Source organism: Pelmatolapia mariae, linkage group LG16_19 (genome assembly GCF_036321145.2).
Source record: "Pelmatolapia mariae isolate MD_Pm_ZW linkage group LG16_19, Pm_UMD_F_2, whole genome shotgun sequence".
In the NCBI taxonomy this organism is placed as follows: Eukaryota; Metazoa; Chordata; class Actinopteri; order Cichliformes; family Cichlidae; genus Pelmatolapia; species Pelmatolapia mariae.
The window spans coordinates 41652748-41680286 of NC_086241.1; the positions used below are offsets into that span (position 1 = coordinate 41652748).

General features: G+C 41.3%; 1 protein-coding gene across 2 annotated transcripts in view; it reads left to right on the plus strand.

The window, feature by feature from the left end:
• The window catches only part of heatr5a (HEAT repeat containing 5a), a 42016-nt gene extending 14477 nt beyond the window's left edge, over nucleotides 1–27539 (plus strand). Inside the window, exons 15-42 of one of the 2 annotated variants that reach the window (XM_063500153.1) lie at nucleotides 1943–2112; nucleotides 2216–2379; nucleotides 2852–2957; nucleotides 5980–6170; nucleotides 6965–7124; nucleotides 8161–8350; nucleotides 8440–8609; nucleotides 11207–11233; nucleotides 12506–12650; nucleotides 13046–13228; nucleotides 13582–13821; nucleotides 13901–14079; nucleotides 14268–14336; nucleotides 14471–14650; nucleotides 15079–15313; nucleotides 15849–15953; nucleotides 16050–16184; nucleotides 16279–16406; nucleotides 16816–16963; nucleotides 17851–18024; nucleotides 18303–18404; nucleotides 20974–21057; nucleotides 21471–21647; nucleotides 21946–22097; nucleotides 23571–23678; nucleotides 23890–23992; nucleotides 24640–24793; nucleotides 25289–27539. In XM_063500153.1, coding sequence (XP_063356223.1) covers nucleotides 1943–2112; nucleotides 2216–2379; nucleotides 2852–2957; nucleotides 5980–6170; nucleotides 6965–7124; nucleotides 8161–8350; nucleotides 8440–8609; nucleotides 11207–11233; nucleotides 12506–12650; nucleotides 13046–13228; nucleotides 13582–13821; nucleotides 13901–14079; nucleotides 14268–14336; nucleotides 14471–14650; nucleotides 15079–15313; nucleotides 15849–15953; nucleotides 16050–16184; nucleotides 16279–16406; nucleotides 16816–16963; nucleotides 17851–18024; nucleotides 18303–18404; nucleotides 20974–21057; nucleotides 21471–21647; nucleotides 21946–22097; nucleotides 23571–23678; nucleotides 23890–23992; nucleotides 24640–24793; nucleotides 25289–25448 — 4139 coding nt within the window. In that variant the 3' untranslated portion in view covers nucleotides 25449–27539. The remainder of the gene's footprint in view (nucleotides 1–1942; nucleotides 2113–2215; nucleotides 2380–2851; nucleotides 2958–5979; nucleotides 6171–6964; nucleotides 7125–8160; nucleotides 8351–8439; nucleotides 8610–11206; nucleotides 11234–12505; nucleotides 12651–13045; nucleotides 13229–13581; nucleotides 13822–13900; nucleotides 14080–14267; nucleotides 14337–14470; nucleotides 14651–15078; nucleotides 15314–15848; nucleotides 15954–16049; nucleotides 16185–16278; nucleotides 16407–16815; nucleotides 16964–17850; nucleotides 18025–18302; nucleotides 18405–20973; nucleotides 21058–21470; nucleotides 21648–21945; nucleotides 22098–23570; nucleotides 23679–23889; nucleotides 23993–24639; nucleotides 24794–25288) is intronic. The other variant, XM_063500154.1, reaches the window with a different exon arrangement.

Genomic DNA, 27539 nt, shown 5'->3' on the forward strand with positions numbered 1-27539 from the left:
GATTGGAAAAGCAGCAACCGGGAAATAAAGTGTGTAAACCAGTGAAATATGTGGTCGGGTCCGTCATTCCCGTTACATTGGTGCCAAAACCCAGGAGGTGGCATGGACGCCGCCACTGGTGACGCGGTTGGCCCCCTGATCCCACTCATCCCTGCCGCTGGTCCATGGGCTGGGGACGCAGATGTTTGGGGGTGGGTAGGCTAGGCTGGACGGCTCCCCGGCCTAGATCGGGCGATGGGGGTATGTGGCAGGCTGTGGCCTCCCCTGTTCAAAGGAGTGTGCTGGGATCTGGGGGTTGATGTTGTTGTGTTATGTGTGGCTGGCAGCTGAAAAGCTGAAGCCTGGGATTGGAAAAGCAGCAACTGGGGAATAAAGTGTGTCAAAAGTGTGAACTATGTGGTCAGGTCCTTACTACCACACTAATTTTATTAGATCTTTTGATTTACTTTCTCAATTTCATAATATTAGGTTCAAATAAAAATGTTAACAGACAGACAGTTCATAATCCAATAAGTGATTTATGTTGTTCTAGACATCCAGTAGCTCAGCCATTACACACAGATTTCAGGTTCATATTAGTTTTTAGTAACGCAACTCCCAGCTGAATACATCCAGCTCTCCACCTGAGTCACCGTCTTCAGGACCAGTCGTGAGCAATTCCTAAGGATTCACCTGTATATCAAAAACATATCGATTCTTCTTTCATGGTAACTTGTGTACCCTAAACTCTGAGAAACACAAGCATAAAAAGTGTGCCTGCTTACTTATTTTTGTTGTTCCTTTGATCTGCTTGTCTTTGACACATTTATTTGCTCTGCTCTCACAACCCCATGTTGGAAAACAGTCCCTACTTTGTAAAATGTTAATTTAAAAAAAAAAAAAAGGATGCAATAGAAAATAGAAAACATTTCAAATGTTTAAACTGAGAAATCTACAAATCTTGAATAATTTCATTGGAATGTTCCTCGATGCGAAATTGCAAAAACTTGGGTCACATATCTGCATAACCTCTGTAGACAGTGATGGGTAGCAAAAGATTACAGCATAATAAAGCTCATAATATTTAAAGATTCAGAGAGTCTGAAGAAATGCCTGCCTGTAGTACAGATGTTTGACCAGTTATAAACATCTGGAATATTTTGAAATAAATAATATAATAAAGAAGACTCGGGACTATTGATCAGTTAGAATCCTGTATCAGTCAAGAATGGGGCAACATTCTTCTCCCAAAAGTCTAGCAGCTGGTCTCATCCGTTTCCAGATGTTTATTGGGCATAAAATAAGACAGGATGCCACACAGTGACACTGTTCCAACTTTTTTTGATACGTGTTGCTGTCATCAAATTCAAAGTTACATTACTTTTTTTTTTTCTTTTCTCAGTTCAAAACATTTGATACATTTTCTATGTTCTGTTGTGAATAAAATATTGCAAATCATTGCATTCTGTTTTTATTTATGTCCCAACTTTTTGGCGAACAGGGTTGTTAGAATTCAAATGAGTTGGCTGGTAGTGTCTTTAAAAAAAAACAAAAAAACAACAACAGCATATTGTTATATTACCGACAGAACTTTCCATTCACATCTGCTCATTTTTGCCATTGCAGCATTATTCTAAATTGCCCCACTGAATGTATCTGGTAAAAGGTGAAGGAATATCTTCAGGAATATTGTTTTTTTTGGTGTTCTGGAACTGTAAATGTAGATTTCCTTTAAAGGTGCAATTTTTACTTTGAAGCTGAACCTTTGAGCTCTGATTAGTGAAAGTAAAAGTTTGGCAAAAATGAGAAAACAGAGTACCTGGACAGTGTTTATAGACACACTGTCCAGTGTTTGTCACTTCACATATCTGCAGAACTTCAATATCTAACAGTTCCTGTAGACACTAATGGGTAGCTAAAGATTGCAGCAGTAGTTGATGTGAGTCGGTTTTCTTCTCTATAGAGAGTTTTGGGCTGGTGATGAATCAGCTGGTGTCTGATGTGTCAGGTCAGGACAACCTGAATCAGACATGTTCAGAGCTTTCTCTGCTGCCTCCCCTCTGTCATTGTGATGACCTACCACTGGCTGGCCCCGCCCTCCATGACACTGACCACAGATACATCGAAGAACAGGTGAGCTTCAGCCCAGCTCTTAACAGTGATGGCTCAAAGGGGGAGAAACTTGACAAGCCTGAAGGATTAGAATCAGAAAGACTGCTTTATTTTTATGTTGCAGCTCCACAGTAGCAGTGTGGGAGGAGGCTCATTGGACAATGACCCCTTCAGTCTGTGTGAGAGGGGCTACGAAGCTCCTGCTCCTCTTCCATCCCCTGTCGCTCTGGCTACCGCTTCCATCCATCTCTTTGGAGCCGTGTTCCCTCACATAATCTCTGCTCAGAGGTAAGCGACCTCTGACAGCCTAACCAGCACAGACTGACACGAGAAGGACATTGTGTATTTATTTAGCTGTTCATTTGCGTACTTAATGTTGTTGTAATAGCAAACCACAGCAAAAAATTTTAAGCTGCCTCAATAAAGGCAGCACTTCTGCACATTTTACAATACTTATTTATTTTTCTTTCTTTATATTTGAAGAAAGTCTTGGCATTATAAGCACCACTACATCAGTGACAAACACTTATACAGTTATATCTAAAACTTGCCCCAGGGGTGAGCGTTATAATAGTTTAACCCTCACAGCTTTCTCTTTGAACATTACAACAAGTTTGCATTCTTTAAAAGGACACGGTCCTAATCTGAGATTCAGGTTTTTGTTCTCAGTTAGGGCTACAGTTTGGTGCAGCTCTGCCAGATAGATGAGCTTTCTAAGGCAATCTTAGAAAGCTGTGGAATAATGAGTCCTGTGTGTCAGGGTGAAGATACTGGAGCAGTTTGTGGAAACAGTGAACCAGCTAAAGGGTCAACGCCAGCAAACTATCCAGACTCACCTTTGTGCTGCCCTCTGCAGTCTGCTCAAGGTACTGCATCTGCTTAACCCCTGTGTATCTTCCAGAAAACCGGTATTAATGAAAACCCTGATGTTTAAGTGAACAGTTGCCATTATTCTGTTTTTAATCTTTTGTGCTCATCCTTACACTTCATGTGCAATCTTGCATTTGCAAGACAATGATGAGATGCACTAGACTGCACTTTCTATGCTCTGTAATAGTGCACTATACAATACACATGACAAGCAGTGTCATGTGTATTGTATAGTACCCAAGAGATCAACATACTACTGTCAGGACCAAGATGCATATTGTGTAGTTAGCTGGTTAACTGTGTTCGCTATTACCGTTGAATTTTTACCACTCAGTTCTAAAAGGCTGATGGGCAGGTGGCGTGGACACCTAAGTTTGCGAATGTGATTACTCAAGAAGGAAGTCACCTTGGATTTTTAAATTGATCAATTTAAATTAATACAAGGTACATTTACTAAAAATCTCAGACAAGTTTAAATCTCATTGAATTCACCCTAAGGGTCAGAGTACGTTTTTCTAAGAATCCGGTGATTGCTATAACTTGAGAACAAGATGTTTGTTTGTCAAATGCACCACAAGAGACAATAGGACACTGGACCTATTTTATACTACTGTCAGAGATGCCTACACCTCCACTGCCCTCCCTCCACTGGGCAGGTCAGATCACAACCTTGTCCTGCTCACAGCAGCATATAAGTCAGTGGTTCAGCGGACGTCAGTGACTGTAAAAACTGTGAAGAGGTGGTCTCAGGGGGCTATGGACACACTTCGTGGGGCTTTGGAAGCCATCAACTGGAACACCCTATATGAACCACATGGCAGTGACATTGATCGTCTAGCAGACTGTGTCTCAGAGCATATAAAATTCTGCACTGACAACTCTATCCCCACCAAACCTTGGGTTACGAGCAACTTGAAGGCCCTACTCAATGAAGAGAAAAGGGCCTTTAGGTTGGGATGCCATGCAGGACTTAAGCGGGTGCTAAAGGAGTTAAAGCAGAGATTTGTGGAGAGCAAGGACGCCTACAGAAAGAAGTTAGAGGAGTGATCACAGGCACACAGGATCAGGGACATGTGGAGAGGGTTGAGAGAGATCATTGGCTTCCAGAAGAAATGTGGTAGTGAAACTGGGGGGGGGGGGCAGAGGGGCAAACAAGTCAAACACGATCTAGCCCAGGCTGCTGAGAGAGAAGTTGGAGGACATGCAGGTGGAGGCTCCACTGGTCCAGTGGATCAGCGACTGCCTGACGGGCAGACCATAGTTTGTGAGACTGCGGAGCTGTGTATCAGAGAGTCTGAACAGCAACATAGGAACACCCCAGGTAACTGTTCTGTCCCCTTTCCTTGTCACCATCTATACGGCCAACTTAAAGTATATTACAGAAACCTGTCTCCTCCAGTAATTCTCTGACGACACAGACATTATTGGAAGTGTGGAGATGGGATGGGAAGAGGAGTACAGAGGACTCATTGATTGCTTCATGAGGTGGTAGTGTGAGGTGAATCACCTGCAGCTGAATGTGGCCAAAACAAAGGAGCTGGTGGTGGACTTTGGCAGGAACAGATCCCGACCCTGTCTGCATTGGTGGGACTGATGTCGAAATAGTCACATCCTACAAGTATCTGGGAGTTCAACTGGATCACAAGCTGGAGTGGTCTGCCAACACAGACAGGGTAGAGGGGTATTGAGGCAAAGCTCTCAGGGCCAACCACAGGGGTCACAGCATCTCTTTGTAGAAAATTCAAGAGACTTTAGAGCAGGGGGGTCAAACTCCAGGCCTCGAGGGCCGGTGTCCTGCAGGTTTTAGATATCACCCTGGGTCAACACACCTGAATCAAATGATTAGTTCATTACCAGGCCTCTGGAGAACTTCGGCCGTTTATCAATGCCCAAGTACGCGAGTACGTACTCGCGTTCTCGGTGAGTACGTACTCGCCGAGAACGCACGGGAGTACGTACCCGCCGAGAACGCGAGCACGGACTCGTGGGCCGTTTCTCTATTCTCAAGTACGCGAGCACGGACTCGTGATTTGTACAGTCGGAACACCAGCGTACGTGATGATGTCACAGGTCCGGAGTTTTTACTGCCGTCCCCTCTTAATTTAACTGTAAGTAACATGTTATGAAGCTTAACTTTAATCACAGCCAAACCAGTTTACTCAGGAACAAATAAAACACTGAAATAAACCAAACATTAACATTTAGAAGTGATCTAAGTGACTTATATATCATTGTTAACCTCAGTAGTGAAACCTCTATTAATAAAAATAGTGTACATGTACATACGTGTACATACCTTAATAAAAACAAGCAGGTGAGATGTTAGAACGCTTTTATTTCTATTCTAGTGGACACTCAATACTATAGACAGCTGCTGGGGTTTCTTTAACCTGAGTAGTGAGAAGTCCGCGAGCGGTTTGGGGGGGGGGGGGGGGTTGGAAACGATGTGCCGGGAGTCTGCTGTTGAGTTTTGGACGAAATGCATTCTGGGATATTTAGCTGTCCCAAGTCTACACCGATGCATGCTCGATAAAACGGGCGGATCGAGAACACATCCGGGACTTTTTCGCGTTCTCGGCGTGATGCATACTTCGAATTGGAACAGTACTTGGTCTCCGACTGATGACGTATCACGAGTACACGAGAACGCAAGTACGCACAAGTACGCATATTGATAAACGCCCTTCAAGACATGTTGAGGAGGTAATTTAGCCATTTAAATCAGCTGTGTGGGATCAAGGACGCATCTAAAACCTGCCCTCGAGGCCTGGAGTTTGACACCCCTGCTGTAGAGTGACATTTAGAGAGAAAATATTGACTTTACAGACTGTTAGAAGTCTCATTTTTTTAACATCACATCACCAAGATGTCCATTTAAAAAAAAAAAAAAAAAAAAAAAAAAGGAATTGTGCATCACAAATTTTTTTTAAGCATAACTTTGCTCCAATCTATGAAAAACATAAACCTTTCACAATTCATGACTTTATCACAAAATAACCATAACTAAACTCTCCTCAGCATCAAGGTAGCAATCGGGGCTCTCTGGGGCCTGAAGAGATCCGTCCCCCAGCATTGTCGCTCCTGTTGGGGGCACTGGAAAGCACCAGTCCCCTGCTACGCTGCCTGGCTGCTGAAGGTCTAGCCCGACTGGTTCAAGTGGTTGGAGATCCAGGGTTCACTGTCTCCGTCTCCCTGCTCTGCTTTGATAGGTGGGCAGATGTTAAATCACAGCTTTGTGTACCACTTCTTACACTTGTCTTCATCCCACTGATGAAAATGGTTATAGTAGTCTTTCCAAAATTCAAGTTTTTTAGTTTGTTGGTTCGTTTAGGAGTTCTTGCCACAGAATGCAGGGGAAAGGCAAAAACGTCCTGGAAACTGATCTGGATCTGTGCTCTCTTTAAAAGAGCAACAGCATAAACAAAGTAGGTCATGATACAAAAATATACTGAAACACACAGGAGTTGCATAATAAGCCAGAAATAGTTCAAAACAAATTTCACATAGCTGTGGCTATGAGTCTGGACCCAAAGATATCACACTGTGTTCAAGACAGGAAATGATGACAGTTGATGTCTGTCGTTTAAAAAAGGAAAACTGCAGCTGTGGGATTTTAAAGTGTCCCAATTTCACGTTTTTGCTCCTGGACTTCACTAATCTTATTGCATGATTTTCAGTCTTCAATAGTAAATGTTTATCTATGTGTAACACCTCAGTTAATCTCCTGTACGACCCTGTTTAATGTGAAAATCGACCATAGATGCAGTAAATATGTTTTTTGTTTTTTGTTTTGTTTTTTTTAATCATGCAAGAGCAGAATAGGCCACTAAATGACCACTAACCTGTACCTTACCAAAACTTGTAGTTTTTCTTTCATACTCTAGCATTGGATATTGGCTGTGTTAAATGAACTAACAGCTGTCCCTGGTGACTAAAGTTGGACGTTTTTCATGAATATAATGTTGGTTAATATCACAGCTGACTTTGTTGATCGTGTCTGCAGGCTGAAGACTGCTCGAGATGCGGCATCACGCAGTGGCTATGCCCTGGCTCTGGGGGCGCTATACCGCTACACTGGAGGAATCAGCTCACCTCAACACCTGTCCACCTGTCTGGGAGTCCTGTTCACCTTGAGCCAGGACAGCACCTCACCCGAGGTCCAGGTACACGCTTACCCTTACACACTTCTAAATCTATCTGTCTGTATGCCAGAATGAGAAAATTGAGAAAAACGTTTTGATAAATTATTTCATTATGCTTCTGTTTTCCACCAAACCACATTACAGGAACCTTCAAGCTAAAGTGCACTATTTCTTTACTGCTTACACTTCTGCAACACTTAAAACCCCAATTCTGAAAAAGTTGGCAGGCTGTGTAAATAAAAACAAAATGCAATGACTTGCAAATCTGATAAACCCATTTTTTTTTACAGTAGATGTTAGGAAATATCAAATGTTTGAACTGAGAAATTTTACCACGTTAAGAAAAATATTAGCTAATTTTGAATTTGATAGACATTTAAAAAGATAATCTTAAAGAGGCAGTCATATTACAGACTTGCTGCCAATTGATGTAATTGGTTCCACTGCAAACTGTTTCTCCAGCTGTATCCTTTTACTGTCACTTACTCATTCTAATTTTTTCGGGATGTGTTGCTGCCATCAAATTTAAAATGAGCAAATATTTATTATGAAATAGTAAAATGTCTCATTTTAAACATTTGATATGTTCTTTATGTTCCTGTAAAGAAAATATTGGTTTATGAGATTGGCAAGTCATTGGTTTGTTTTAAGTGACTTGGAATTAGAGGTACACTTTAAGTGCAGTATCTGGTATAATCTGCAACTTGCTAAGGGACAAGTGGGGGAATATCTGTATGTTTGACTCTATATGTACAAATATAAAAAATATAAGAGCCAAGTTTACATCGGAGAATAACAAGCTAAGCTAAAGTCTAAGCTCTAGGTGTGAGCACAAAAGCCCCACCCAGCTGCTGCTTAAATCAGATGAAGGGTTGGCTAATAGGCAACTTGATGTGCATTCCTTCTGCTCTGCAAAGGGTGCTTCATTTGATTTGTTCAAGTCTCAAGGTATAAAGGATTTAAGCTGAGAAAGTTAAGACTGGACCAGGTTTCTGTTTTTTGGGGTTTTTATTCCTTCTTGCTGGTCATACCTTTTGTGTATCTCTGTTGTGTCCAGACCTGGTCTCTCCACAGTCTTTCTCTGGTGGTCGACCTGTCAGGTGGTCTTTATAGAACCCATGCGGAACCATCGTTCACTCTTGTGCTCCGGCTGCTGCTCTCCACTCCACCCACCCACCCTGAGGTGCACTACAGCCTAGGACGCTGCCTGCATTGCCTGATCACCTGTTTGGGCCCAGACCTGCAGGGTATGGAACCCCTTTGTCATACCCAAGGACAGTTTCAAAATTAGAGAATGTTTTAGGGATGTGTAAGTGATTTGTGTTTTTGACTCCAGGTAATGGCGCACCAGTGTCTGGTCTGCGCTCCAGCTGTCTGGTTGCATGTGGAGTAATGCAAGACAGTCCAGACTGTCTTGTTCAGGCCAGGGCCATTTCCTGTTTGCAACAGCTGCACATGTTCTCACCTCCACACGTCAACCTGACCAGCCTTGTACCTGCACTCTGTGTAAGTACACCTGAGGAGGCATGGCTTTCTATAGCTTTTTCTTTTCTATAAGCTGTCTAGAACCGTGTTTCACAACCTTTTGGAGCCACGCCACATATTTCACATTAGAAAAATCACACGGCACACCACCAAACAAAAAGGTCACAAAAAGCATATTGATCATTTTTCCCTGTGCACCAGGCATAGCAGAATTGGTTTTGGTTTGTCCCCAGGATACCTTTTTTGCTTTCTTCTGACCACTACTCATGCTAGGGCCTTCATCTGGGTCAGGATTTTCTCCAGGACCCAGGTCAGATTCTTTTCAAATATTTATCTATTGCTACTACGTGCCGCGTGGTCTCACTCACAGCATGACTGTTTTCCTGGCAGTTGGCATTCTATTTAATTATAGCAGGTAGTTGTACTGCTTTCTAGTGGAAGAGAATGTAATTGTTCTGCCTATTACTCACGCTGGTGATTTAGAGTACTAATCAGGTGGAACCAGATAATCTTCCTAGGCATACCTACTCATTTCTCGCGACACATAGGGGTTGGGAAACACTGGTCAAGAAACCTTTTTTTTGTATTTACAAAAGAAAACAAGGACCGAAAAAGTTTACATTTATCACATTTTCTGGCAAAGAAGGTATATTTTTTAAATCTCACCTTATGATTATTCATTGATATTGTAAACACCAAAGCTTAAAACTCTACTTCTGTAAAGCCTCAATCACAAATAACTCTTTTTGTATGTTTGTCACACTAAAATGTTTCAGATCATCAAAAAATTTAAATATTAGTCAAAAATAACACAAGTCAACACAAAATGCAGATTCTAAATGGTGTTTATTGTTAAGGGGGGAAAAATCCAAATCTACCCTGTGTGAAATAGTGATTTCAAGTTGAAGCACACTTGGGTTCCTCAGCAGGACAATGAAATCAAAACACACCAGCAAGTCCACCTCTGAATGGCTTAAGGAAAACAAAAAGACAACTTTGGATTGGCCTACTCAAAATCTTGACCTGAATCCAATTGAGATGCTGTGGCATGACTTTAAAAGGGGGTTTATGCTCGAAAACCCTCCAATGTGGCTGAATTACAGCGGTTCTGCAAAGATGAGTGGCTCTAAATCCCTCCACAGCTGTAGAAGTTATCACAAAGGCTTGATAGCAGTTTTTGCTGGCTCCAGGGTAGCCCAGCCAGTTATTGGGTTTAGAGGGCAATCAGTTTTTCACTCAGGAACATTAAGGTTAGGATTTTTTTCCACTTAATAATTACACCACTGTATTTCTCATTATCATTTCCTTCTCTTCATCTGCCTCATCCACCACTACTCTCTCCTGCATCATTTCCATCTCCTCCTCTTCCTTCTCACCTCAAGCCTCATGTCCTGAACTTAAATCAGGACTCTAACATAAGAAAATGTGCATAAACATACTTATTTATTACTACTATATTGTCACAGTTAGTTACTGTCAACAGATAAAACATGCGACCCATCACCAGATAGCTGACAAAGTACTGGGTGTAAAAGCAGCAGCTATTTATAAGCTAACTAGCTAACATTAGGCTCAAATGTTCTAAAAATCACACTTTCCCTATGATAAACAGTTTGATTACATAATTACACCATCAGTGTTGCTGTCATGGGGCGGAAGTGAGGTTAATTGAGTCATCGCCACAAATCAGATTGCTTTCACAAATGTAGCTTTACACCCTCCTCCAGAGTAAATAGAGGTGAAAACCCGGCATATTGACAGCTGAGGTAAACAGTGATGGTGGCTGATGAATGCCAGCCCATTTGAGGTGACTCGGGGTAAAAAGAAAAAATAATTGCAAAATATTTGACAAATATTCAGATTTTTTTTTCCTGATTTGTCACTAGATGTTTATTATTAAAATATGTTAAAATATGGTGTTTCAGAGAGAGGCTTTATCCATGCTCCTAGATGCATGAAGGAGCGTTTCCGCAGGTCCTTCCTTCCTGCAGCTGTCAGACTGTACAATCAATATAGCTCCCAACAAACATAGTGCAAGTTACAGCGCTGATGTAAACATCTATCTTATCAACCGATTCACACTACAACCTGGGCCTCTTATCTGTATTTAATTTTATTTAATATTAATAACTATACAGTACTCTGTTTTTGGTAACTATTGTCCTTGATGTAAATGTGTAAAAAAAATTGTGCATGTGTATGTTGTGTATGTGTCCTGTGTACTGTTTGTTTGTATATGTGTTTTTCTTGCTGCTGTTACAACCAAATTTCCCCTTGTGGTACAATTAAAGGATTATTCTATTCTGTTCTCTATTCTATTCTATCAGAGAGACTTTATTAATCGCAGAGGGGCATTGAGTACAAAAAGGTTTTTATACACGGTCATGGCTGTTACAGAGGGTTAAAGACTGAATAAGTGTTTTGATGGGTTCAGTTTTGATAAAATGTTGTTAAACATCATCACGCTTTCTGTTTGACAGACACAACTTGTCCAAACTCGACTGGATTCATATTTCATAACTGCATACTGCATTTCCTGCCATGTTTCTCTGCTGTGTCGAAATTAGAGTTTGTCCAGATTTATAGTGTGTGTTGTTTTTGATCATTCTGTCTTACAGGAGATCTTGTTGGATTATTCTGTATTGGTAGGTTCTTTTCTTTTTTTTTCTTTTTTTTTCCCCCAAGGTCCGCAGCTGCTGTTTCTCAGTTTTATCTTTGTAATCTCTTTTTTTTTTCATTGTGACTTTTCTGTTGCTGTGACCTTGGACTGGGCGATATAAATACTCTTCACACAAAGTTCCTTTCACAATAAATATCCTGAGAACTTAGACAGATAGGAAAGATTTTAGATTATTTGTATATTATTTCTTTATTTAAGCACAAAATGATTGCTTTTGTGTCTTTGTTTAATCAGGATCCTGATTAGCAGCTTCAGACTTGGCTGTTCTTCCTTAGCTGACATTTTTGCATCCAGGAAGAACCACAAAATTGATTTTCCACAAACAGCTAGGTATTGGAACATATAGTAGTGGAAGGCGTAGTGAGATTTTTAGACACACCTCAGGCTGTTAACACAGTAGTATAGTAGTTGTATAGTGCCTATTTGTACTACTTTTACAGTTGCATTTTTCAGGGTATGCTAGCTCAGAAATTTGTTATGAATAACAGTTTTAAATGTGATCTCAAAAAAGATGTCCGTATCGCCCAGAACCACTGTGAAATTGTCACTGTGTCACTGACACTCTGTTTTAACACAGCTCCCCGTCACTTATAAACACACCATTCTGTTGGAATGAATCCTGTCAGCTCAGTTTTCTGTTTTGCGGAATTTTAACCTTTTTCCCTCTTTTACAGTATTAATTAAGTTTTTTTCTTATTCTTTGAGTGTTTATTCTTAATTTACTATTTACTCTTATTTTGTTTGCTTTTCAGCTAACACATTAACAGCCTCAAGTGCAGTTCTGACAAAAAGTTCCTCCGCTGTTTTTTATCCCCCACAGTGTTTCCTCTGGAGAAAGTGTTGCTACTATTAGTTTGTAGATTGTTGTATGAACAAACAAAAACAAAGTTTGATTAAAAGCACAATATTCTATAATTGTAGAATTTTTAATGTGAATATTAAACCCTAAAATACACCGGTTTTGTTTTTTGTGCTGTTAGCCAGACTTTAAACAAAACAAAACAAAAAAAAGTATTCCACTCAAACTCAGTTTTAGGAACTTGTAAACGTTATTATTTGAGAGAATACTGTTCCATATTGATGGGCTGTTTTTAAGGTCCACAGCAGCAGACCTTGAAGATTTGGTGGAAACTACTCCTGGATGAAACACTGTCTTTAGCAGCATGCTTTCCCCTGATGAAAAAGTACAGTGTCAGGTAGAGTTGTTATGTGTGTGAACTGTGTGTTTCTGTTTCAGGCAAACCTGTGCAGCTCGTTCCTATGTTTGCGCCGGGCCGTGGTGGCGTGTTTGCGCCAGCTTGTCCAGCGGGAAGCGCTGGAGGTCTCTGAACATGCCATCGCTCTGGTCAAAGAGCTCCCAAGACGAGACAACACGCAACTTGGTGAGAAGAAACAGACATTTTATGGAAACTATGATGATTATCAGCCTTCTGTTTTAACAGGACTGCACTTTTCAGTTTGTTAGTGTTACCAGTCCATTTTTTTGTTTAGATTGATAATAAATGAAAGAGTGTGTTTTCTCTTTCACCAAATTTTCCCCCCTGCCCTTCAGCTCACTGTTGTTGTCTGACTTCTGTTGATCTCACGTTTTTATTGATGTGTGTTTCATTGCTTGTTAAGCTCTCGTTGTGCAGTGAAATTTGCTTGATTTTGTTTTATCATTAAATTTCACTTACACACAGTTATTTGCTTCTGTTTGTAGCATATGAGCAGTTTATTCCGGCGCACCTCTCTTCTACATCTTTGCTCACCTAATCCTTTTGATCTATCTGAGCAGATGTCACTATAAAAGAGGTCGGTCTCGAAGGTGCTCTGTTCATTCTGCTGGACCGGGAGTCAGACTTCAGTCTGAGGAAGGACATTCAAGAGACTCTGGTTCATATGATGGCAGCCAGTGCCATCAGCAGCAAACTGGCCCACTGGCTGAAGCTCTGCAAAGATGTCCTGTCTGCAACTACAGGTGGGCTCAGGAGGTTGGCAGCCTGTAGCTGTTTCTTTGAGTACCCAAAAGCTCAAGTTTACATTTCTGTTTTCAGACTAAAAGTTAAAGGGCTTAAATTATATAAAGAATAAGTTTTTTTTTTTAAAGGACAGAATTTTATTTTATGGAATCTGGGTTCTGTCAGAAAAAAGAAGGGAGGGGTCAGCTGAAAAAGAAATATTTCATTGATGCTTGCTTTGAATGTGTAGAATGAAAAAAGCTGGCAAAGCTGGCAGTTTGTTTGAAAACTACTGAGGATTAAGATAATACCTGGTGATTATGAGTTAATGGGTCACTGCTAGTGTCTGTGACGTTAAAAATCTGTGTTAAAGATGGTTGTGCCCCATTGGAGTCGAAACAGGGGGATGAAGACGCAGACCCTGGCAAAGATGATGACTCCTCTGCCTTCAGAGCCCGGTCTGAGTCTGGTGGCCCATTCACAGCGCTGCGCTCAGCCACACGTTGTTTTGCCATGGAGTGTGTGTGTCGCATCATAGCACAGTGTGAGACTGCCGACCCAGCTCACTTTGACATGGCTCTTGCTCAGGAACGACGCCTGCACGAATCCACTGGTAAGACCTCACAGGGATTTGCTCGGTTTATGTTTCTGGATGTCTCAGACCTCGCTGATCTCTCACCCGTTTCTCTCAGATTTCCTGGTCCTCCATCTTGGCGACCTGGTACGCATGGCGTTTATGGCATCAACAGATCACAGTGATGAGCTGCGACTAGCAGGACTCCAAACACTCCTGGTTATCATCAGACAGTTCTCAGCCATTCCAGAACCAGAGTTTCCTGGTCATGTGATCCTGGAGCAGTACCAGGCTAACGTAAGGATTAGTCACTCATCTGAACTGTTGATTTTAGTTGCCATCAACAGCAAGTTACTAAAAGAAGAGGTGACACTACACAGGGGTAAACGGGCTCCTGAAAATCCTGACTTTTTTTCTATTTGAAAAGATGCTCAGAATCTGCTGTGTCAGAGTCCTGTAGTATTTTCATTTGTATGTGTTTGCAGGTTGGAGCTGCTCTCAGACCTGCCTTCACCGCTGATGCTCCTCCTGACATTACTGCCAAAGCCTGCCAGGTGAACAGTTGTCAGTAATCATTTTCATAATCCTCACTGCTGCGCTGCTCGGGTCATTCTGTCTGCCCTGCAGGTCATCAGCTAATGAACAGAGATGTAAAGTGTTACCTTTAATGCTGCCTTTTCCTCTACAGGTGTGTAGTGCATGGATCGCTAGTGGTGTAGTCAGTGACCTCCGTGACCTGCGACGTGTCCACCAGCTCCTTGTCTCCTCATTGGCTAAGGTCCAGAGTGGAAGGGAAGCGTCAAGCCAGCTGTACAATGAGGCTGCTGCTGCCATGGAGACACTGGCTGTTCTCAAAGCCTGGGCTGAGGTGAGTAGTTACCCTTTTTAGTCATTCGTTTTTGGATCTTCTTGTCATCTTACATCATTATTGAAATGTTTTATTGCAGACAAAAATACTTCTGTTTTTGTTTTGCTTTTTTCTGCAGCGATAGTAGCGCGAAGACTTGAATCCAAACGTCCATTCATGTGTTTAAAATATTCTTGATGATACAGCCCGGGATAATGTTTCGAATAGCACTTACCTCGATACTCTCCTGATAACAACTTGTTGCATGTTAGGCAGAATGACTTGATAGTGTTTTTAATAACAGCCCTAAGCACCAAATGTCTCCAACATCTTGTTTTTGGCAAGATATTATCTAGATAATGAGTATTGTGTATCAATCGTAAATATTTCTACAGAAAATAAATTAAATTATTGCTGCAGTTTTCTGTGGTTTTCTTCATTTCTGTCAGGTTTACATTGTAGCTGTTCAGAGGAGCAAACAAAAAGAAAGCTCTCATAGACCAGCTGACCCATCGGTCTCCTCTCTGGCCAGTGACAGCTCAGGCTCTGAGTCAGGAGGGGCGGGCCTTCTGAAGTTGGTCCAATCAGAGCTATCGACACTGAGCCGTCTGTGGCTGGCAGCACTACAGGACTATGCACTACTGACCCTCCCACAGGAGTACTCATCACAGCTACCTGCAACAGGTGGGAGAGAATTTCCAGCACAAATTTGTGAATAATTTTTCACTATGAAGTACATTTCATATCTACAGCACATATTCCAGGCAAACAGTGTTTTAAAAAAGTAATAACTACTGTATTGTAACATCAAAACATAATCACCTTGTTAACCATAACCCAGTTGTTTGTACGTTTGGATATGTTTTTTTTATTTTCACCCCTAGTTTTCTTGCATGTTTTGCAAAGTATTGAGCTTTGCTGTGGGTTGTTGAATGTCATGATATCGCAAAAGCCTATTTCCTGTTGTTGTGTTTGACACAAAGTAACTTCCTTTTACTGAGCTGATGTATTCAGTTACATATTGTGCATTTTTGTTAGGGGAGCTGCTATTCATAGTCCTGATATAAACTTGTTTTGATTTCTTTTTTTCATATAGGGCCAGGTATAGATAGCTTTTCTCCCCTAATAAAGGAATCAGGACCACAGCTGTGATTAGATGATTTTATTTTGAGAGATATGGTGTTTCTTTATTTTTTTCCTCTCCCTCTTTCTCATGCAGGAGGTTCCTTCTACACAGCAGAGACTGTCAGCCAAGCAAGACGTCATTACACGTCGTCCTGGGCTCCCATCCTCCATGCCACCTCCCTCTGGCTCCACAGCACAGGTTAGTATTCCTCCTTCTCACTCTTAATACCGCTGTTCTTTCATTGTAATAAGCAGATACATGTAGAAGTATCTGTTACTTTATGTGTGTGTGCAGGTTTCGTGATGTCAGATGAAGCACCTGCTAACCTATCTAGACCAGCAACACCTACCTCCATGGGAAACAGAAGCTCTGTGGGTGGAGCCAAGAGTCCAGAAGACATTAATACTGACAGATTGCACCTCATACTTGGTAACAAACTGGTTATAACTGCTGAGTAAAATGTGTTTATGTATTAAATTCTGTCCTATTGTATTGACTTTGATCATGTTGGTCTCGCATTCAGGGATCAGCGTGGAGTTTCTCTGTTCTCCACATTCAGAGGACCAGATGGAGACCATCACCTCCTGTCTGAGAGCTCTGCAGGTGCTGCTGGAAGTTTCGTGGCCCCGAGCAAAGATTGGAAATGACCAGGTGAGGCACAGCTTTTACTAGTTTTCACAGTAAACACGACTTGAAACATTAGCCTTTCGACACTAGAATCCAAACTAAATTGTACAGGATTGAATTTGACTGGCAATTCTATATGATGCGGTATTTATTTCCCAGTGAATAATGACGTGAAGTTATGACTCTTCTGTACAGTTAAATGCAATATAGGGTAGTGTAAATAATAGGGGTTTTTTTTTTAGCTGGCACAACAAAAACCTAAAGCCTCAATTAATATTAATGGGTGTCACAACGATGGCTGTCATCTCTCTCTGTGTTGCATGGTTTACTGCTTCACTCTACATGCACTCACCTAGAAAGGGTCATTCAAAGCTCATCTAACTCCTAATAATAAACTGCATTGGTCGAGTGCTGACTTTCTTTGTCTGTTTAGGCTCTGAGCGTGGAGCTACTCAGCGTCCTCCACAGACTCATGGTGACCAGAGAGTCTGTATCAGTTCAGCTCGCAGTGTTGGATTTATTGCAGCGAATTGTAGCTGCTGCTCATGAGCACATCAGGGAGAAACGCCACAGTGCTGAAGGTAAACACAAAATTTCCTTAGGGATTAATAAAGTATTCTGATTCTAAAAAGATTATTCTGCTGCTTCTTTTTGAAACCTCACGTGGTATCTCAGTACGGGAAGCGCTTTCTGGTGTGACTAACCACACCAACTCTACTACTACCACATCTATATAAGTTAGATCAGTTACTTCAAGGACACAGGGTCCCCTGACTACTTTTAAATAGTCCGTCTCGCACATATAAATTACATGGAACTGACAGCAGCACCAGTCTCTAATTTTGATTGCTCTTTACTGGCCCAGCAGGCACTGGATGGTAGAGCTAGCTTGTCTGCTCCACAGCCAGCCAAAGTCACTGTCTTTGCACAGGGGAGATACATCACTCTGTTTTCTCTTTAAAATAAGCGATGCCCTCCTTGGGATGTGGAAGAAACACACAGAGAATGCCTGGTCTTGTTCAGGGCTGTTATAAAGGGGATCAGGGGATCCCGTGTCCTTGAAATGATTGGTCTGTCTTAGTAAGATATGGTAGTAGTGGTCAAGCCAGAAAGTGCTTCCAATAGTGAGATACCTAACTCGTTTATGTATCATTTCTTTTGTTTTCAATAAGTCCTCTTAGAGGAGTAAAACCACCTTCTCAACCAAGGGAAGCAATAAACCATTTTTGCCACCAGACGGCAAAAATTCCTTTCTGATCTCAACAAAATCGTAACGCAAGCTCCACTTTTTATCTTTTTCTGGAACTTCCAGCTACATTGAATCTTTCTCATCAGGTCTCAACAGTTCTAATAATTGTAATCTGTAATTTTTAGATCCAATTTGTATATGTCTGAACCTACCTAGATTGTTGCCAAACAGAACAATTTAAATGCTCCTTTCATACTATTTAACTTTAATGTTTCTTAGTGGATGATGGCGCAGCAGAGAAGGAAACACTTCCAGAATTTGGGGAGGGGCGAGACACTGGTGGTTTGGTTCCTGGTCACTCTCTGGTTTTTGGTGCCCTGGAGCACTGCCTCTGTGTACTGGTCCGGAAAATCCCACAGCTGAGCCCCAAACTGGCTGGAACTAGTCCAACTGGTAAGGAGATGGATGAGAACAGGGAGGGCTGCTGCAGAGAGGGAGAAGAAATAAATAAATGGAGGGAAGAGTGCAAGGACTCAAGGGAACTTCATTTCAGATACTCTCTGTCAGTGGTGTATGATTGGCTAGACAAGCACAAGACAAAGAATTTTGTAGCTACTGTCTAAAACAAACAAAATTTAAAAAAAAAAATTCCAAAATAGCATTCCTTCATTCTTGCTGATAAAAGTGTCTGCACATATAAACCTATCAGTATTTTGGGGGTGTGCATTTAGGTCCTGGAGGCTCAGCGTGGACTCTGACAGACAGCGACTGTCGTCTGGTAGCATCAGCTCTGTGTGTGCTTTCCGAGCTGCCGTCCATCTGCTCTCCTGAAGGTGAGAGCATGAATCACCCATTTTCTCACGCTAACACAACAATGCTTTGGAGTTGACGTCACGCCGCAATGCATTGTGGGAGCGCGGCGCCATTTTCGGGGTCTATGAATCAAAACAAACACACTGTGTTGGAACGACGACTACAAGAAAGATGCTTAAAAGCAGCTCAAAAGAGAATGGACTGTATAGAGACCGATTGTGTCCAGAGGCGAAGCGGCGGTACTTGCAGAAAATAGCGTGCATTGGAAATGTGGACCCATATGAAATACAGCCGTGGAGTAGAAACCCTGAAGACCTACCGCTATTGACGTAGCCTGACATATTTTCGTACCTTGTCTGTGGAGTCAGCGCGTACAAGTTGTCATTCAAACAAAGGTAAGTCAGCTTGAGTACTGCGAGTGAAATGCGTTTGGTTTCCCTCCAAACATTCAGATTAGTGCAGCATAAATTCATTCATGAGGGGAAATTACAGTGGGAACATGTGGAGGCTGTTAGAGGGATAACATAGTGAGTTCAGTGCATTGATGTGACATTGTCCTGAAGGATTTAGTTATTCTTTATGGTTAAAGAAATTGCAATAATTTATTCATATTTATTATAAATAATTCTAATTATACATCTTGCGTCCATGTTTGTATCCTGTGTCACTAAAAATACAATTTATTTTAATTTTATACATTGATTAATGACCTGCAGAGTCTCCTTATCATATTAAGTGATTCATAATTGTCACTTTATGCTTTCTCCATCTTGAAAGTGATTACATCCTTGCATTACATACTTTAGGTTCATTTTCTGCAGGCAGGTTTCTGAAAGAGAACAGGCAGATTTAGAATATAACATGCAGCGTTCTATAGATGGATGCATAAAAAAATGAAAAATTACATGTATGTGCTAACTTTCTAAACACGTTGTTACATTTATGATAAAGTAGATAAAACACATTTATGTCGGCCTTGGCTCATTAGTTCTTGTCTTTAAATGAACTTTGTGTGTGTTTCAGGTACTGCACTCTCAAAGACTGAATGAACCAGCATTGCAGCCATGGGTCATTGTGAGCATCACAGGGAAGGTTGAAGCCGCCCACTGCACCTGTATGGCCGGAGTCGCGGAGACCTGCAGCCATGTCGCTGCTCTTCTGTTTAATGTAGAAGCAACAGTGCAGATCCGTGGCACAAGGACTGTTACAGAACCTGCATACTGGGTTTTGCTGGGTAATATGACCAAGATACAGCCAGAGGTTGGCCATAAGATAGACTTCTCCTCTTCAGCTGCCCAAAAAAAGGCTCTTGATCAAAACATAAACAGACCATCTGTAGTGACAGGTAAAAGGAGCCGTCCTCAAAAAAGAAAAATCCCACCTGCTACTGTGGAGGAGTTGTCACTGCTATAATGCCATAATGTTTTATCTAGGGGTCTAGATTTATGCCTGAAGTGCACTGCCATGTAAATAATTTGCATTTACTGAATATGTACTGACTGAGTACCACTGTTCAAAAGTTGAATAAAGAAACAAACTAATTTTTGCCTTTTTTTAAATTAAAACCACTTTATAGAACATCACATCAGTTACAATGTAGAATCCATGTCATTTATAGTTTACAAATGACAAAATGTTTACACAAAATCATGACAGTGTTTACATGATATCACCCACTACTAACATTACTTTATTTACTGTATCTTTTGAAAAAATACAGCAATTTTAACAGCAGAAGACTTAAGAATATTTAACAGGAGCAGGTTTCATTTTTCCCTGGTTTTACTACCACACTGTTCACCAAACGCAGCAAACAATGTGTTTCATCCATTTCATAGGCTGGTTTGCCTGCAATAATGCCAAATAATTAGCAACTCTATAAATAGAAGGTAGTTCTGCAGAATCACTCATTAGGATGTTTGTTCTAATTTGCTATGACCTCAGAGTGCATCGAAAATAAAACTAATAGGCTATAAAGAGTGATATGAACATATTTAGAACTTACCGGAATGAAAATGTCTGGAGCACCAACAGATATTTGGAGATGGAAGAGAACTGGATATCAGCTCGTCTCACAGCTGCTATCCAGGCTAGACTCCTTGTTTGGTAACATCGATACATGAGCTCCCTCATGTTTCTTCCAGGTTGGGAAAGAATGAAAAGATAAACCATTTTCAAGCTTATTCTCTTGCCGGTCGTGCGATCTAACATTGCAGCCGACCACACAGCAAATACGAACCATGGCTGTTGTGTGTGCCTTCGCTCCTTTTTCGCTTGCACTTTGTTTTGACCCCGAAAATGGCACATCAGGCCAAAATCCTTTCCATGCCCCCACCCCCGTGACATCACGCTCCAAAGCCCTATAAAGGGACTGGCATGGTTGTATTAGAGCCCTTGAGTTTTAGCTACTTACTACTGAAGGGCTCTGGGCTGTGTGTTGGTTTTTTGGAGGAGAGCACATCTGCATAGGTTGCATACCCATAATCCTTCAGTTTGTCTAGCCAAATATTTATGCAAATGGACACACATGCGATGCATCTCCTTTTATTGGTCTGTTGTTGGTTTGATGGCTGTCTGTCCTCTTTGCAGGCAGTGTGTCCATTCTCCCCACTGTCCTCTACTTGCTGCTGGGAGTCCTGAGAGAGTTGGTCCACCAGCCCAGCGCGCAAACAGGTTAAGACAAATAATTTAGACTGTAATGTCCATAAATAATTTATGTTATTAATGTGGCTAAGGTGGGTGTTATACTAACTGTGAAGTAACAAAGTAAAAACGTCTATACCAAGAGCATTTTATAAACATAAAGTAGATAATTAAACTGCTAAAGTGACATTTTTCTTAGGAATGGTGGATACCAAAAACAAAACTAAAAGAGAGTCAGGATTAATCGGGTGGACGTTAACAGCATCTCATTCAGTTTTTAAATAAGCACATCTTCCCTCCTTCAAAGCCAAACTGTCAGAGCTGAAAATAACAATAAATTGTGTTTCTGCAAGTTTAGAAATGGACTTCAGTAAAATGTATAAGTATTTTGTCCACTCAGTGATGATGTTTGACATCAATGATGATGTTAAACTTGCTTACAGGTGATTCAGCAGTTGAATCGGCGGGTGGGGCTTGTCTGAGTGTGGTCATCCAGGCGGCTATTCAGGCTCTGAAGTCCGTCTTGACTTCACCCATGAGCCGACAAGAGAAAAGTCGAGGATCCTGGAACCTGCTGCTACAATCAGCTCTAAATACACTTCTAACATTTTGGGACAGTGGTACGTACAGTGTGAATGTAACTTACAAACGTGCAGCTCTCTGTAGTTTTAGCAAGTGCTTCTAAAAAATCTTCAATTTGCCACCCATATACCTACAGGCACTATGCAATAAAGCTGTAAGGTATTTCTGTGCTAATAATAAAGTCCTCATTAGCAGTACTCCCTATGGCGAGAGAGGTGATGGAGAGAACTGTATACTCCACACTGACTGATTAAAAATTACAGCCACTGGCAGAAAAATGCTAAACTACCAAACACAGAAGAGAATGCCTGAAATAGTTTCTTTTTGTAATTTCAGGGCCTTCCAGCTGTGTTGTAGACCAGGTCAGCCTCCTCACCGCTCTGACCGTCTTCCTGCTATCTGCTGGTCCTGATGTCTGTACCATTGAGCCTCTGCACAAGCTCTGTCTGCAGCGCTTCACCACCAGCATAGACTCCAAAGACCCTCTGGTAATATCTGATAGTTAGGCTATATTCTGACCATGACCTCTCTTAGAAGATGGACATTCTAAAAGCCAGAGAGTGTCTGCAAGACCTCAGGTAGTATAGAGGTCTATATAAAAACAGCCCTCTGCGCCTTTGCTGTTAACCTTAGTTAAACACTTTCCTGTTGACTTTGTGAGCTCAGTCACTAATTTCAGGTTTTACTGAATACACTGTGAAGTTAATTCAGGTCTGTTTTGGACTCGGAGAGTAGCATAAAGTAGGGTTTGCTCATTTACTAACAACTTGTGACAGAGAAATCATTATGAACTGAGCATGCAGCATTCTGCAGGAACAATGTATACAGTGTGGCAATGACCATCTTTCATATACAGTTTGTGCCTCAAAGTGTTTTTCCGCCACATATTTCTGTTGCCATTAACTAGACCAGTGGTAAATGGTAAATGGCCTGTATTTGTATAGCGCTTTACTAGTCCCTAAGGACCCCAAAGCGCTTTACACATTCAGTCATCCACCCATTCACACACAGGTGATGGCAAGCTACATTGTAGCCACAGCCGCCCTGGGGCGCACTGACAGAGGCGAGGCTGCCGGACACTGGCGCCACCGGGCCCTCTGACCACCACCAGTAGGAAACGGGTGAAGTGTCTTGCCCAAGGACACGACGACCGAGACTGTCGGAGCCGGGGCTCGAACCGGCAACCTTCTGATTACAAGACAAACTGCCAACTCTTGAGCCACGATCGCCCCAGTGGTGTCAAACACAAGGCCCGGGGACCACAATTGGCCCAGCAAAAACTCCATCCAGTGGGGCAAAAATGTGGGGCATAAATTTCAAACTTTTAACTGTAATTTCATTTAATATGTTTCACAGTTTTTGCTCCTTATAATTTCCCAACTCTCCCAAATCCAGTTTCACACGGCACCGAAATAATTAAGGGTTAGATAAAGAATTAAGCAGCAGAAAGGTTTCACAATTAAATGTAGACTTTTTTTGTTTGTTTGTTTTGTTTTTGTTTTTAAAGTGGGTCCACATTAAAACAGGACATTTTCTGCAAGTTAACAAAACTGTGTTTCGTGATTAGAGGACATTCAGGGAAATGAGCTACCAAAGTTTTACACCTTGTGCTTAAATTTTATGACATCAAAGAGTTGTCCCTACAGATTTTTCATTCACTATAGTGGCATTCCTTTATCATGTAACAAAACTCTTATATTAGACTATCTCAGGGATTAAATATGTAGGAAAACGTCTTTACAGCGAGATAAAATAGTTTCACTGGTCCGGCCCTCTTCAAGTCGATGTGGGCCCACAATGTAAATGAGTTTGACATCCTTAATCTAGACAGTTTGGAGTACGCCATATTCTTCCAGACCAGTAAAACTCTGGATTAAGGACAGAGTTATGTTCCTCTAAGTCGATATTTGAGTAAGTGTGGGGTTCGACAGTGACAGTGTTTCCTCCCTTCTCTGCTCTAGGTTGTGAGTCACTGTTGTCAGCTGCTAACGACAGTGTTTCAGGCTCAGCCCAGTGTGGCCATCCCATACATCCAGGCCCTTGGTCCGACATTGATTCGATTCCTCCAGGTATCCAACCAAACTTATTTACCATACATGAGTATCTGAGTTACTTTATGTTCATTAATAATATATATATTATTTGTTTGTAATATGTTTAATTTTCTTTCTGTACTGTTGCTTGCATGTACACTAAGGGAAAATGAAATAAAAACCTATATGATCAGTAGAAGGCATTGTTGAGGTGATTTCAGCATATATTTGTCTGCTTCCTCCTCAGAAGGTGGAGCGGAGTCGTCCTCAAACTCCACAGGAGCTGCTTGGAGTCTTGGAGGGGATCCGAGCGATGGAGGCTTTGATCCAGGCAGCTGATGAATCACAGTGTGAGTAGAGTCTGTAGCAGAGACATGGTGGAGTCAGGAGATGATAGAATGGAAGAAGGTAAAGCAAGGCTCTCTGTCCAAAGGAGGACAGTGGTGGAGTCCAGCAGCCTGATTTGTGCTCTAAATGTGCTAATCCTCCTCAGTATTTACTGCTTGCATATCTGATGTGTTCTCCTTCCTTTCCTGATTAACCAGCATGCAGCCCTTCACAACCACGCACTGAAGTGAGAAGCTGTGAAATGTTAGTTTGGTTAACCAGTGATTCAAATTTGGCTGTAGGTGTGAGTGAGAGATGAATGTGTCTGCTGTGAGAACTTAAAGGTGACTAAATTACTGGTTTAAACACTCTGGATTGATACTCCCTGTCCAAATATGACTGAGCACGCTGCCAGCAGGAAAGACAACATAAACGAGACCTTGTGACTACAGTCAAGCCAATAAAACAAAAAAAACACTAAAATGTTATACACAAGTAGATAAATTCAAGTTACATTCAATTATTTTGTTTAAAGGTCAGTGATTTCAGCTGTTCTTGCTTCCTTGAGCAAAGGTACAAGTCCATCCAGCTTTTGCTGAGATATTTAACAGATGAAACATTCTCTCCCATCTGAAGGTTGTTCCCATGTTTTGTGTATTTTGCCCTTCAGGTCCTCAGCTGGTGGCAGTCTTTCTGCCCCTCCTCATCTCCTTTCTCCTGGACGAAAATGCCCTTAGCTCTGCTCCCCTGCCATCCAGGTCTCTTCATGATTCGGCACTCAAGGATCTGATGCGCTTTGGCCCTCAGCACCCAGCTGTCTTGAGGTTGGTAGTGATGTGTGCAGTTATTTTGTTGCATACGGCTCTGGTATGGTTTGTATGAAACGCTCCTGCTGCTCTCACTGGACTGAACTGTACAAGCAACCTTTTTAGCTCTTTCGTAAATTTCCTTTTTTATGTAGATTACATGTTGATTTCGGGATTCATGAGTATTTTATTTTCCTGCTCTTCTCCTCAGTAAGAAAAAAGTTTACAATAATGTGATTATAGGCTGTAGGAAAAAGCATTGTATGACTCCTCTCTGAGGTTTTAGGATTTTATTGATCTCCAGGAACTTTTGGATGATTTTCATATAGTTCAAAATCATTTCCACTGTAGTTTCAACCTACCTGTGAAGGAGAGATTGACAGTCTCCGTCAGTAATTAAATCATGTCATGCAGAGCAAAGCCATGTTTTGTCATGCTGCTTTTAATGTTTTCAAAAGACAAAGGATCAGTGAATATGAAGCAGATGGTTATATATTTTCCTTCCTCCTACAGGTCACTCATCACAACATCGCCTCACCTGAAGTCTCGTCTTCAAGCTGCCATCAAAGGAAATCAGGAGAGTTTGAATGTTAAAGCTAGCAGTGCTAATCCAGCTGCCCACAGCACTGGGAAGTCCTCTCCCAGCATCACGCTCAAAACAAAGTTCCTGTGAGGCAGCCAAGCTTAGATCCGCCACACAGAGACTGTCTCTGGAGTTTAACGTCACTAACACACTGTGGTACTTTGATTGTTCTGAGGGACATTCTGACTGGTTCTGTGGTACACCATATTGAAAGAGTGATAGCAGACCAAAAAAAAAATTCTGTGAGATCACTTCCTGTCTCATTTTGGAAAAAAGAAAAAAAAAACTAGATCGAATTTCGAATTTTTTTTTTTTTTTCTTATACTTTTTCCAGCACACTGCATGCCACCTCACATTGACACTTACCTTTATTATATCATTTGAAAAAAGCAATTCTGCCAGGTTGGCATGTTTTATCACATGAACTGTGCATCATACATACATCATACATACCTGTTGATCAAATCACGGACTGACTCCTCCCCAGGACACATGAGCTTCAGTTCATATCTACGAGAATGAACTTGAAGAGTTCAAACTCAGCTTCAAAACGAACTGAGGCCGGTGTCAGTAATTTGGTGAATGATCAACATGATAGCTAACAATATCAAAAAGAGTCTTTTTTTTGTGTGAAACCTACTGAGCTTTATTCGCCTTGAAAAGAAGGGAATGTGATTAAATTGTATTCAGATAGAGCTGTGTGCAAACAAGAGAAGGAACCAGTTTCATTGGTTCTGGCATGTGACACGGACGCCTCCTAGATGCTTCCTGAATGAGCAGTTTTGGGTGTATCCAACAGGGAGGAGACCCAGGGGAACACCCAAGACACACTCGAGAAACGTCAGGTAGTCAGATTTTCCTCAGTTCCTGACTAAGTAACATGAACAGAAACCATCTGCATGGCAGCCATAATAAGAGCTTTTAGAGCTAAAGGGAAGATGCCTTGGTGCTTCCTTTATTATCCCCTTTAGTAGAGGATACAATAGAACATTCTGAAAGAAGAGGAGATAAATCCTGCCCAGATTTCATTCGTCAGATCATTTATAAAAACAATCAACATAAGTTGCGCACATCATTTAATACAAATCAGGTTAATAGTGCTTTCCCTTTCATGCCTTACGCCGCTCTTATGTCCTAAACCATCAATGATAGGCTGTTAAACCCACAGCTGAACTGTGAACATTACACTGCTGTGATCAGATTTGCTTTCTTGAGGTGTTGCCACGGGAACAATTATTTGTACTGTAAAGTTTTATAAATAAGAATTATGAGCTATATCTTAATGATCAAAGCGTATTAAAGGTTTACTACAATTCATGTTGTATTAAGTGTTGCTGTATTGCAACTTGGGTTATTAAGCATTAATTTGAATTAAGTCACAGCATGTCATCATAAAGGTGGGACTTTAACTGATCAACCCTGGGATACCTGGGTCATCAGTTCAGTCTTTTGAGTTAGATTTTTCACCTCTTGCATATGACCTCAATCCAATCTCTATCGTCAAGACTGGGACAATAACAAAAAGTGACATAACTGCTCCTGTATATTGTTAGTATCCCTTTCTATTTGCCCGTGTGTTTGCTTTACCATTAAAGCCACTACCTGGTGTTTTAAAACTAGCAACAGCAGTTAGAGTGCATGTCCTAAAAGGCAACATTCAGTTGCCTGAGGTTTTTATTTTTTTTTTTTCCAAGTATAACTTTTGCACACTTGGCAATTTCACTTTGTTATTTTTTCATTTGATTTTTTTATGAACCCATTCATGATTTATTTTTTTTCAAAGACATTGTGCTAGGATTGATCACATGTCATTTTTCTGCTGCTCTGAGCACCACATACATTTTATTCAAGCGAAAGCAGACACATCTACAGTAGATATTTCCAAATCTCCTAAGCAATCTAGATGAGGAAACAGCACTGCAGACCACAGGAAAACACATACTTGTGATTTTTGAGGTTTGACTTTGTAAATGTAAATGTTGTCCTCTTAACATGATTTTCTTGAATGATGATGGGTAACACTAAAGTACTGACCAGCAATAAGTGTACAAGGCAGCAGAGATTGAGTGTCTGTCTCTGTCCTGGCCATCTCCTTTGTGCAGTGTACAGGTGTGAACTGAATGAACGAGTAGGTGCAGTTAAATGTTCTGAACATGTACAAATAAACTGTCTTTAAATTCA